Source organism: Hordeum vulgare, chromosome 4H (assembly GCF_904849725.1).
Source record: "Hordeum vulgare subsp. vulgare chromosome 4H, MorexV3_pseudomolecules_assembly, whole genome shotgun sequence".
Lineage (NCBI taxonomy): Eukaryota > Viridiplantae > Streptophyta > Magnoliopsida > Poales > Poaceae > Hordeum > Hordeum vulgare.
Window position 1 is genome coordinate 525,572,072 of NC_058521.1, and position 12,497 is coordinate 525,584,568.

Sequence of the window (12,497 nt, forward strand, 5' to 3'; positions counted from 1 at the left end):
GAAGCATTGTGGCCAGTTGTCTTAAATGGTCACAGTTGGTAGTATATCGCAACCTCCGTTACTTGGAAACTCTGCCTTCTTAAAATTGTTTATCTTAACATACCTTTGTAAAGAGTTTTAGAGAACATGTAAACAGGTGTTTGAATCCTTTGTTACATGTGATATATCTAAATGGCATGACTGATTCGGCCCATATGGCCCTTCTAGGAGGCTCATGTGGCCTAATACTCTGCTGTGGGTTCGAAGCATAGAACCTGATACTTTTTCGAGAAAACGCAAAAAGCCTTTGCGTTTCATTGCATTGAAAAGGGAGGGGAGAACATCCTCCTAAGAGGCCAGTACATCAGTGTTACAAGCGGATCAATGGACGTCCCAGGAGGAAGGCAGGGTGACTCGAAGCCCTTTGGCTCCTGCCTTAGCCCAATTTCTGGACTCGTCCTTTATCGCAGCGTCTAGCTTGACTAAGGAAGGGGTTACATGGTCGAATACACACGCATTTCTATGCTTCCAGATCATCCAAGGGACTAGGAGCGCTACGGAGGCCAACGCTTTGCGGAGCAGTGGAGGCGTAGCATCACGAGCCCGTAGCCACCAGTCGTGGAGTGTGGCGTCCTGGTCGGGCACCGGCGACGGGAGACGCAGCCAGGACATGATGTCGTGCCAGGTCTGTCTCGCGAATGGGCATGCGAGCAGCAGGTGCTGCATGGATTCTGGCTCTTGATCACATAAGAGGCACCGAGGGTGGTGAGTGAGGCCATGGCGGGCGAGGCGCTCCGCAGTCCAACAGCGGTCCTGGCTGGCTAGCCAGTGGAAGAATCTGACCTTCGGCGGGGCCCAGCCCTTCCATATCAGCTTCCAGGGGCGACTAGTGATAGATCCGTGGAAGGTGGCCTGATAGCAAGATCTAGCTGAGTAGCTGCCGTTGGTTGTCCATTTCCAGATCAGCTGGTCTGGCTCGTGGGAGAGGGTGACGCGGGACACCAGCATCCAGAGTTGGAGGTACTGCCCAATCTCCTGGAGGCCAAGGGTGCCGCGGATGTCCCGCGCCCAAGCATTGCCGTGAACGCTCGCCGCCACCGTCCGGGAATTCCTGCGATTCTTGGGGATGCACACGTACAGCACGGGCGCATGCTCGCGGATGGAGAGGCCGAGCAGCCATCGGTCCTCCCAGAAGAGCGCTGTGGTTCCATCTCCGAGCTGCATGGTGGTGGAGGCGTGGAAGAGGCCGTGCTCCTCGGGGGTGAACTGCATGTCCAGGCCATGCCAAGCGCGACCAGAGTCCGTCCGCGAGAGCCATAGCCATCTGAGCCGAAGGGCTAGCCCTGTGCGCTCGAGGTCACGGACTCCCAAGCCACCGAACTCGATCGGACGGCATACCCGGCGCCAGTTCACGTGGCAGTGCCCTCCGTGAGCTGCCTGGCGTCCTGCCCAAAGGAAGCCTCGCTGAATCTTCTCGAGCTGCTTTAGTGTTTTTTTCGGGGGGGTGAGGGCGAGCATTTGGTGCGCGGGAATGGCGCTTAGCACCGATTTGACGAGCGCCAGTCGCCCAGCTTTGTTCATGAGCCACGCCTTCCACGACGGGAGGCGGCCTGCCACCCTGTCGACGAGTGGTTGCATCTGGGCAGCGGAGAGGCGGCGTGTGGAGAGGGGGATGCCTAGGTATGAGATGGGCAGGTCCGCCGTCTGGCAACCCAGGGTCTCCAGCACTGTGGCGATCGTCTCGTCCCCATGCAGTGCCGTGGCAGAGCTCTTTCCGTAGTTTACGTGTAAGCCTCAGGCGGCACCAAAGACTCCCAGGATGCCCTTCACTGCCCTGACCTCACTGGTCGTGGCGTGACAGAACAGCATCACATCATCGGCGTATAGTGAGATGGCCGGCACCTCTCGACGGGGGTGGAGGCTCCGGAGGATGCCGGTCTGGAGCGCTCGTTGCATGAGGCGACTGAGGGTGTCGACGGCCAGGACGAATAGCTGCGGAGACGTCGAGTCACCTTGGCGCAGCCCGCGGCGGTGCCATATCGGTGGGCCAGGCACTCTGTTGAGAAGGACCCGGGTGCTGGCCGAGGAGAGCAGAATGGCCAGCCACTCCCGGAACCTTGCTCCGAACCCATATTGGCGCAGGGTCTCGAAGAGGAAGGGCCAAGATATGGAGTCAAAAGCCCGGGTGAGGTCGAGCTTGAGCATGATTCTCGGAGCTCCCAATTGGTGCAGCAGCCTTAGAGATTGCCGGACTAGGACGAAGTTGTCGTGGAGGGTGCGCCCGGCAATGAATGCATTCTGATATCGGCTCACCAGGGAGTCCAGCTTCGGGGCTAAGCGCAAGGATAGCACCTTCGTGAAGAGTTTCGCCACGATATGTATCAAGCAGATCAGCCGATAGTCATTCAGCCTGTGGGCGTCGACGCGCTTCGGCAGCAAGGTGAGCAGCGCTTGATTCAGCCTGTGGAATCCACGCCCTCGCAGGGCGTATAGCAGCTCGAAAACCTCAAGAATGTCGTGCTTGATGATGGCCCAGCAAGCGTGCAGGAACTCCGCGGTGAAGCCATCCGGTCCTGGCGCTTTGTGTGCGGGCATGCGCCTCACAGCCTCCCAGATCTCCTCTGGGCTGAAAGGCGCCTCGAGGCTCGTTAGGTCAGTAGGCTCAATGAGGTGCTCGAGGTCTAGCGTGTGTGCTCGGTCGTTTGCGGTGCCGAGCAGCCCGTCAAAGTGATCATATGCAGCCTCGGCCATCTCGTCGTGCTCTACTAATGTCTGCCCATCCACAAGCAGGCTGTGCACACGGTTCTTCTAACGACGGTAGGTGCATTGCCGATGGAAGAAGCTCGTGTTCGCGTCGCCGTCCTTGAGCGAGGCAAGCCGGGCACGCTGCCGGGCGATCGTGCGCTCAAGCGAGGCCAGGCCCAGGTAGGACATCTTGAGCTGCTTACGCAGCCAGTCTTCCGGGGGCGGGAGTGTGCGCGTCTCCATGGCCTGATCAAAGCGCAGGATTAGCTCGCGGGAGACGGCGAGCTTGTCCCTGATGTTGCCCGTGGATTTGGCGCTCCAGCTCGTGAGGGCTCGGCCCGTGGCCTGCAAGCGACCGACAAGCCGCCGGAAGGGGTCAGTGTCCGACACCGAGCTCCAGGCTGCAGCCACCGTGTCATGAAACCCGTCTAAGCGCAACCAGAACTCCTCAAAGTGGAAGCGCCGGTGAGCCGTGGGCATGGGCGAACAATCCAGGAGCAGGGGGCAGTGGTCGGAGACGACGGATGCCAGGCAGCGAAGGTGGCAGTCGGCATGGCAATCCTCCCAGTCCGCGGTGCAGAGCACCCTGTCAAGGCGCACGAGCGTAGGGGGCGACTGCTCATTGGACCACGTGAAGCGGCGCCCGTTGAGGTACACCTCCTTCAAGGCGAGGTGGTTGATCACGCGGCGGAATCTGCCCATCATGCGATGGTTCACGTTGCCCGTGCTCTTGTCCGAGGCGTGGCATATCAAGTTAAAATCCCCGCACAACATCCAAGGTCCTGGGCTGGTGGTGCGTATGTCGCGTAGCTCCTGCAGGAACGCCAATTTGTCCTGGTCACTCTGGGGTCCGTAAACCGTGGTGAGCCACCACGGGTTGCCGCCGGGCACGCACACCTTCGCGGTCACCGCGTGCTGTGAGAACTGAAGGTCGGAGATCGTGACGACCCTGGTGTTCCAAGCGAGGAGGATGCCGCCACGTGTGCCATCAGCCGGTAGATAGGTGGATCCATCAAATTCAGACCCCAACGTATCCAACACAACAGACGACGAGATCAAGGCCATCTTTGTTTCTTGGAGGCATACAATGGCCGCACGAGTGTTACATAGCAGCGAACGGATAGCGCAGCGCCGAGCGCGTGAGTTAAGGCCTCTAACATTCCATACAACGATTTTCAGGTCGTGATCCATGAGCAAGGGGTTGAGCAAGGGGTCGACGGAGGAGGAGCGACGACGCTAGCACACGCAGGCATCAGCGTTTGGTGCAGCAGACAGGCTAACTGGGATCACCCTGTCCACGAGGGAGGCCATGGCCTGCAGCACGGGCAGCCGGATCGGTGCAGCGAACAGATCGTTGTAGGCCTTCATCTCGGCCGCGGAGATGTGTTGGTCGATGCCGATAATGCCGAGGGTACGCAGAATCTGGACTTGGGCTCGCCTCTCGGTCCTGGGCTGCGTTGCAGTGGCCGCTGGAGATATCGCAGATCGTCCTCGCCGTGGACTGAAGTTCAGAGGCGGCCGCGGGCGCTTCCCAGGGGAAGGCAGGGTGGCGTTGAGCTGCTTGGTGGCAGCTGCCAGGAACTGTCCCAACGTCCAGGGAGAAGAACATGTGGCAGTCCGGTTGCGTGGCCGTTACAAGGTGATTGGGGGGGAGGCAAATCTGCTCGTTGCCGCTGCGCGGGGTGCTGGAACCGGGGCGCTTACGGAGTCGCTGTGTGTAGGCCGCTGCAGAAGGCGAATCTGCTGGGGGTTGTTGTCGCATCTGGCCTCTTGGGGCTCTGCTGGCGCGGGGAGGGGGTGCATGGCTGGGGGCGCCTCTGCAACATGCTGGTCACTGGCCAGGGGCCCAGGCGCCAGGGGTGTATCAGCAGCATCAGCGTCCTTGATTCCCGCACATGCAAAAGCGGTTTCGGCGCATGACCGCGGCGTCTGATCCGGTGTAGCATGCGGGACCCCCGCCGCAGGGGTGAGCGCAACACCACTTTGCTCCGACCAGGCGGCAGGCGAGACTGGCAGGGTGGGGGCGACTGGCTGTGAGTCTGGGACCTGGCTGGCGAGCGCAAGCTCAGCCGAAGCCGCAGTGGTCCCCGTCGTGTTTTGGTCCGGCACGGGGAGAGCGCAGGGGCGCGCGGTCCCGAGCGGATCCGCCTCGGCAGTGGTGGGGCTGTTGGGATCAGGAGCGGCAGAGGGCGCGTGTGCTTTGGTAGCCAGCGGTTGCGCGCCAGCTGTCCCTGGGCATGTACTTGCTGGCACCAAAGCGGAGCTTTGTCTGTCCTTGCTAGAGCCCATCCTGTCCTGGGCGGGAGGTGGGTGCGCGCGGGCCCCTGGGGAAGCTCCCTTTTGCAGGGAGGGGACGCGGTTCAGCGGGGCTTTGTTGACGCGATGACGCCTCTCGGTGGGTCCCTGTTGCTTAGGCCACGCCAGCATGCCCAGCCTGGCCGTACTGGTTCCTTTCGGCGGCGCCGTCGCGCCGGGCCAGGACGCCGCCGTTGCAGTGCCATCGGCGCGGCCAGGACGACGCACGCGCCAGGCCGGCGCATCAATGGCCATTCCGTCCGCGCGCCCAGACGGGACCTCGTCGTAGCGCCTACGCTTGCGGCCCCGGCGGCGCGCGCGCCCTGGAGCTGTCCCCTGGTCGTGGCCCGGTCCACCTCCCTCGCCAGCGCCGTCCCCCTTTGGGTTGTCGACAGCCCGGTGGCCGTCCGGCGCGTCCCTGATCCGCGCCGCCATGGTGAGCTCGATGGAGATGGGATAGGACAAAGACCGTATGGTGGGAGGGTTCGAAGGCGCTCGGCCAGGCACCTGATCGACGATGACCAGCTCCACGGCACGCCGGATGCCAACAGGGTCATGCGCGCGGCCGGAGAGACGGAAGACTGTGAGGTCGTCGCGCGACCGTGTGCGAGGGTGCAGCCTCTCCACCCAGCAGCTTGCGCCCAGCAGGTGCTCCGCCGTGGCGAGGTGCCACGCGTGGGCGGGGATGCCGCGGAGCTCGAGCTCAACGCGGTACCCCAGGCCGTCGGCGTTGGCATGCGCCAGTTTGCACCATGGCCGCAAGGAGAGCGAGAACCGGGGCGAGCAGAGGAGGTGTTCGCCGTGGAGCCGGCGCATGGTGGCCACGGAGGAGAAGAGGATGAGGAAGTCCTCTGGGTGGTGCATGTGCACGGAGAAATCGCCATCGGCAAGCTCCAGCGAACTCAGCAGCAGCTCACTCACATCGGCCGGAGTCACCCGCGGCCTGTTGCCCGTGATGGTGGCCACCATTGCGCGAGCGAGGACGAGCTCGGCGTCGTCCATCTCCGCCGTCTGCGCGACGATAACCCTCGCAGGGCCATCGCATGGCGTCGGTGTGGCTGGGGCCGGAGGGGGTGGGGGTGGAGGCGGGGGAGCGGTGCGGAGGTGCGCCGGGGGGGGGGGGGGCTCTGGCGGCGGCGGCGGCACCGCGAGGAGGTGGCAGAGCGTTCTCAGCCGAGCGCGTGGGCCGCCGGGACTCGTCGGCGGCGCAGCGTCCACCGCAAGAGCGCGAGGCGTGGCCGAGGACGAGGCAGCGCCGGCACCGGACATCATTAGGACAGTCGCGAACGTGGTGCCGGTGGTCGAGGCAGCGGAAGCATAGGCCTGCGGCCTCCTCCGGGGTTGGACTGCGTCGATGCGGTGGAGATGCATGGCCGGCCGGGGCGTCGCGGCGAGGCCGACGGTGGTGATTCCTGCGCCGGGGCTGCTGGAAACCTTCCGCGTCGAGCACCGGGCCGCCCGACGCGCGGTGCACCTCCGAACGGGGCCCCAGGCGGTCCTGGACTGCCGGGCGGGAGGTGTGCGCAGCACGTCCGGGGGCGGTGGTGTTGCGCCTGAGACCAGCGGCGGCCGGCGGGCATGCGGGGGGCGTGCGCGCGACGTCGCTGTACGACCTCGCCGAGGACTCGCCCTCCGAGCTGCTCCAGCGCTCCCCGTAGGAGACGCGCTCGCCGGAGGGGGTCGCTCGGCTGTCGACAGGGTCAGCGGCGGCGGGAGCAACCATCGCGCGGGCTTGGGGTCGGCCGGAAGGGGTGCAGGAGCGGCGGCGGAGGCTGGCGGGCGGCGAAGCTAGGCGTGGGTTGCGGGAGCGGGAGCAGAGAGCCATCTCACTCAATTTGTTGCTATACTAGATTTTCACACAAGTTAGAACCTGATACTGATACCAGCCACCTTGCTGGAGCCAGTCTGGGCTCTGGAACTGGCTTCTGAAACATTTAACACAAATTTCTTAAACAATCACATACTATCAGTGATTAATAACCTGTTGTATGCTGGTCTCATTGTTACAGGTAGCAAGTATATTGGTACGCTTGGCAACGCTAAGTTTGCTTAGAATTATTAATGATATCAAAGTGAACAATGACCTATGTAGATCTCACCTTGTGAGGGGAAAACGACTTGTCAATGATTCTATAAGGTATTCCTTTTAGCTCCATATTTTTACACATTTTGAGTTCCTAATCTCCATAGTCCCATTCGGCACATCAAAACTCAAAAGATGCCTAGAATACTAAGTGAAGTAGTGTAGTAAATTGTTTGAATCTTTGTGAATGTACGTTTCGTCATGGTAGGATAGCGGAAAAAATACTGAATCCTTTGAGGAAAGATCAGAAAACACGGAAGAATGCCTCCGTTATCGAATTGGAGCGGATTGCGGCAACAGGAATACTTGTATGTTTCCCACTCACCCACGAAGGGATTTATCTTCTAATTATATGTTCATGATGTCCAACCCTTGTCCATTCTTATATTTTTATTCTCCTGCTTTTGTGGTTATTTAGTCTTCTCTCCACTGATTAAGAATCTATTCGCAACTCTTAGGATTGCATGGATTGTGTTTTACTTAAACAATTGGTGCATTAAATTTCATGTTTGTCATGGTTACCATAAAGCTTCCTTTTAACATCACCATGCCTTCACACATTTCTCCTTCTATTTTTTGCATGTCGCAATGCGACTCTTATCATATTCCCTCTCTTTAGGTCATTCTCTTGAGTCATGTCAGCAAAGACCAGCATGCACTCAAATACTATTTCAACCCCATTAATGAAGACATAACAAACACTAGCATTATCTCCAAAATTGTTTACATAAGAATTATCTCCTGGCATCCTTGAATGCATTTGTAACCTGATATGGCAGAGTTGTAGCTAGGATTGTGAAACGTTGGAATTTTATTTACTTAAAGTGTTGTTAGTGTCTTCTCAACCAGGTAGATGTGTGAATGCCGTGTTTTTTCTATTGATGATACTGTTATTGTAGTTGGAAGCACTTGAAATTGTTGGACTTCTTGACTGTGGAAGAATGGCAATACAAGCATGGGCACCAGCGGTACTTTTCATGTGCTTCATATATGCATTTGGCAATTATTGGATACATCATCTTTCTGTTTGCTTCTAACAAAACAATGTTCACTCTAGAACTCGGTACTCTTGCTAAGGCTTCCTCGGGAACATATGAAGCATGGATACTTCAAAATTGATGTTGTGCGCATACCAGACAAATGCTGGCTATTCATATGGCCAGAAAAATATCGCCTAAGTCTTCGATATACCACGTTGCGAATCCATTTTAATAAATTTGAAAAGGTCCGATACACCACTGTCGCATGTTGGATTTACTTAATCATGTAATTATGTTTTATCAAATTGACTACTTATATGCAGTTTCTTCATTTAGCTTTGTTGTAGTAATGTATGGTTGCTTTATTCATATACTCCCTCCGTTCCTAAATCTAAGTATTTTTAAAGATTCCACTATGAACTACATACAAATAAAATGAATGAATCTACATTCTAAAGTCTGTCTATATACATCCACATGTAATCTGTAGTGAGATCTCTAAAAAGACTTATATTTAGGAACAGAGGAAGTAATTCTTACTTCGTTCTCAGTGGGTCAACAGAAATGATGATTCTCTAGGTTTTGTTTGCTAAGGATGGGATGAAACTTATTGTTCTAGAATTTATGAAGTGATTGCCTTTTATTTTAAAAACTAGGTCACTAATTGTAATGGTCTCGTTGAGCTTACTATTTTGTGGTATATGTATGGCAAATTTTGTTTTATACTCCCTCCGTTCCTAAATGTAAGTCTTTTAAGAGATTTCACTAGAAGTCTACATACAAAGCAAAATGAGTGAATCTATAATGTAAAGTATGTCTATATACATCCGTATGTAGTCCACTAGTGAAATCTCTAAAAAGACTTTATTTAGGAACGGAGGGAGTAGTTGGAAATTCCGCAATTTAAACTGTGTCTAATAACAAGGTGCAGCTGCTTTTCGCATACCTGACAAACTTCCGTCTATGTTACGGTATTCATGCCTAATTTACCTTTGGTGCCTTAACTGACTTGGATCTTTCTATTTCAGTTTGATTATGAACATTTTGAACAAGCTTTGCGCAAGTGGGTTTCACTTTACAACGAGGTATGTGTTATGTCCTTGGACTGTAAATTTCATTTATTTATTTTTCGAACCATGCAGGAGAACCTCGGTTTCATAATTCTAACACTGGACAGAGGCATCAGCCTTTCTGCTTAGTTGGATCTGCGTTCGGCACGAACTACAGAACTAAATAACCATTTTAACATGATATTTACTGTTGCAGCCCCATACACGAAACATAGTGTCCAACACCCTCAGGCAGCAATACGTGAAATGCTTAAAGACCCTCATTGGTGCTACACGGAGCGCTCCTTTCATGAATGCACCACATATGCAAGATTTGCTGGCTGAGACGCAGCAAATATTGAAGGAATTGGGAGAAGAGAACAATATGATGACGCGCCGTGTGGATTTTGGTGATGCAGAGGGTTAACCACTAGGATATCAGAAGGTTAACGACTATGTCAGACTAGGATATTGTTAAAGTGAATGAATCGTCTCTTTCATTAGATGATTGTAGGTATATATGCAAGGAGAAGAGATGCGACGAAGAGGCATCTCTTAGGGAGAGGTGGTAGGGAGAGATGGCAGTTACAAGGGGAGATTACCCCATAATTAACACATGTTAATTGAACTCTAACACTCCCCCTAATCTACACTTATCCATTCAGAATTATTATCTTGATTAGAGGCTCCTCCAAAAACTCTGTGGGAAAAAATGAGGAGTATGGTGTTTGATATGTTGTTAAAACTCCTTCAAACCTAGTGGAAAAAATAAGAAGAAAATATCGCAACATATAATGGTTATTGTCTGTTTTAACTCAATATGAGGAAAACCCATAGAATTAAAGGGACAATAAATATATCGTTTATACTTTCCTAAAAACCTTGGTGGGGAAAATTGAAAGTGTGACATATGATCTCATGTTGATATTACCTCATAAAAAATCTTTTATGAGAATCTGTATAGTAAACTCATGAAGGGAACAAGAGTATAATATGATGCACTGAACAAGGTTAATTTAGGAAGATATTTTTCCTGATTCTTGTAAATTTTGAAACTGTTACATACCAATTTCGTGAATATATTTATGGAATGTAGAAATTGATAAAGACTTCATGAGAAAATCAGTTACATGATTCGATTTGCAAGATATGCAATATAACGATGTTGCTTATTGCATAACGTGTTTGCATCCATGCAACACAAGAAAATATTATTGTTGAAATAATACTTGGTGTATGTAGCCACGTGGTCTGTTTCGAAAACTCTTCATGGGGGCTACCACAACTAGTAGGAACACTATGCTTGTCCATGATCTGACATAGCGGGGATCTGATCAATGTATCCAATGGTATTGGTGTTTAGATTTCTCTGAAACAAAAAAACCAGGACAATATGTTTCATGCCTCTGGAGATATCGATAGATATTCTTGAGTCCCAACCAATTGTGTTGGTGGATCCAATGGCATTATGGAACACTCAGTCCCGATATCTCATTTCCATCATCTTTCGGTTCAAATAGATCTTTCTCTACATCTAGAGAATGAACTACCATGAGAGTTATAGATGGATAAGATTTGTCCATAATGAATTTCTTTAATATATTTTGAATATAGACAACATTGTATACCATAATGTATGAATGAAGGTCCTCAAGTTGTAGCAATGAGCGGTATTTTGGTTTACCCAAATCCTTCATTTTAAACTCCGTCATTTAGATGATTATATGTGTCGTCATTGTAGACACACAAGCATGGATAATCATCATTGTACGAGTAATCCTTGTGTATAAGGAACTCACTACGTAGGTTGTACCATATGTACCGACAACAATAAGTCATATGGTGACTTACTGATTTTTACACAATGTATGTTGCATTTTGCATTTCGATTCAGAAGTGTGATTCCATCGGAATCAATCATATATCTCTGAATCTAGTGATCCACATGGCTATGTGATCACTACATCTATCAACTGCACAGATAGATGATTTTGTACTACCAAATGATATAAGTTATTGGAAAGATATTCCAACTCTCGAGAATAGCTGGGTATCTGTGTGAACCCTTGAGCTACAATATTTGCTCTTTATTTCACCACCTCGTTGTTCTCAATTCTGTTTTCAGAAGAAAACTGATGTAGGTATTACTTACGAATACCTTTTCATTATTGAGCAAGATTATTTCTACCTAGATTATACCCTTTGCTTGAGTTCAGTCCGAGTGTTGTTCACACTTTGCCATGGCCATAGTCTTTGGATCTGAATCACTTTAAAGGTTTTTGTAATCTAGTTGGGAAATGTATTCGACAATTGTAGACTTCCGGTTATATGTTTCTCAAGAATCTATATATAAACATATAGTTGATGGAAATATCGTTACCCATGGTGACTACTCACGATTTCCCAATGTGATTGAGTCGGGTATTCCGATGTCCCGGTCATTGTGTGCACTATGCCATGGGTTTGTGGAGATTTCCCATCCACTCGGTATACTATCCATTAGTTGTCTGTCGACGTGAAATTGACTTGCATTTATTGATTCATAGGCCATGATATCCTTGCTTGCGAGAAGCTGAATCCTAATGTACTTTTGCCATACATCTTCCCCTGTTGCATCGAACGTGGAGTGGAGTGGTTTTTGTTGGTACCCCCACTCTTTCAGGTGTACTTTTGCAGGATTGTAGGATTGGGTGACACCTTTATAATCAGTAAATGAATCTGACAGATTATTTGCAATGTGCTCCAAATCTTGTGAACGCATGGTTTAGGTCTTTTGAGTACGTGGATTTGAGGCAAAAATGTGTTGAACATTCCGCTAATTCTCTGGCATTCTTTATGGTACTTGAAATCTCGCCGTAATGCCTAGAAATATTCCTCCTGAATCAGCATACTCGCCTTGAATAACTCACCATGCGAGGGGCTTGAGGTATTGACGGAAATACAGTTATTCCTCACATAGATCCCAACTCTATGTTAAGGGTCCAATGATGTATGTCGGGTGGTGATATCGGTATACAACCGAATTACCGCACATGGGAAATACTTGATAGATTTTCATGTACCAAAGATAGAGGGGAATAATATTATGCAGTTTTGTCACGAGCGTGTACAACTGCATGACTCCAAGGTAAAGTTGGTAAGTTGCAATTCCAAAGTAAAGATAATGCAATGAGCTTAACTCTTTGGATAAAGGATTCTACCAAACCATGTTGAGTCTAGACATTAGGACAAATTGCTAAACTTCAATCCAAGGACCATAGAGAAGGCACTCAAGGAGAATTCTGCAATGTTATCCATTCGATTTGCTTGAAATCGATGTCAGGATAATAAGCCAATGGTTTCGTGTGAATAAAGCACACACTCAAG

General features: G+C 51.7%; 1 protein-coding gene across 2 annotated transcripts in view; it reads left to right on the forward strand.

Annotated features, from left to right (window-relative positions):
• Positions 1-9,634, forward strand: part of LOC123449270 — a 30,270-nt gene extending 20,636 nt beyond the window's left edge. Inside the window, exons 14-19 of one of the 2 annotated variants that reach the window (XM_045126416.1) lie at positions 7,029-7,156; positions 7,311-7,410; positions 8,002-8,070; positions 8,160-8,327; positions 9,111-9,167; positions 9,349-9,634. In XM_045126416.1, the coding sequence (XP_044982351.1) occupies positions 7,029-7,156; positions 7,311-7,410; positions 8,002-8,070; positions 8,160-8,327; positions 9,111-9,167; positions 9,349-9,558 (732 nt within the window). In that variant the 3' untranslated portion in view covers positions 9,559-9,634. The remainder of the gene's footprint in view (positions 1-7,028; positions 7,157-7,310; positions 7,411-8,001; positions 8,071-8,159; positions 8,328-9,110; positions 9,168-9,348) is intronic. The other variant, XM_045126417.1, reaches the window with a different exon arrangement.
• The last annotated feature ends 2,863 nt before the right edge of the window (positions 9,635-12,497 follow it).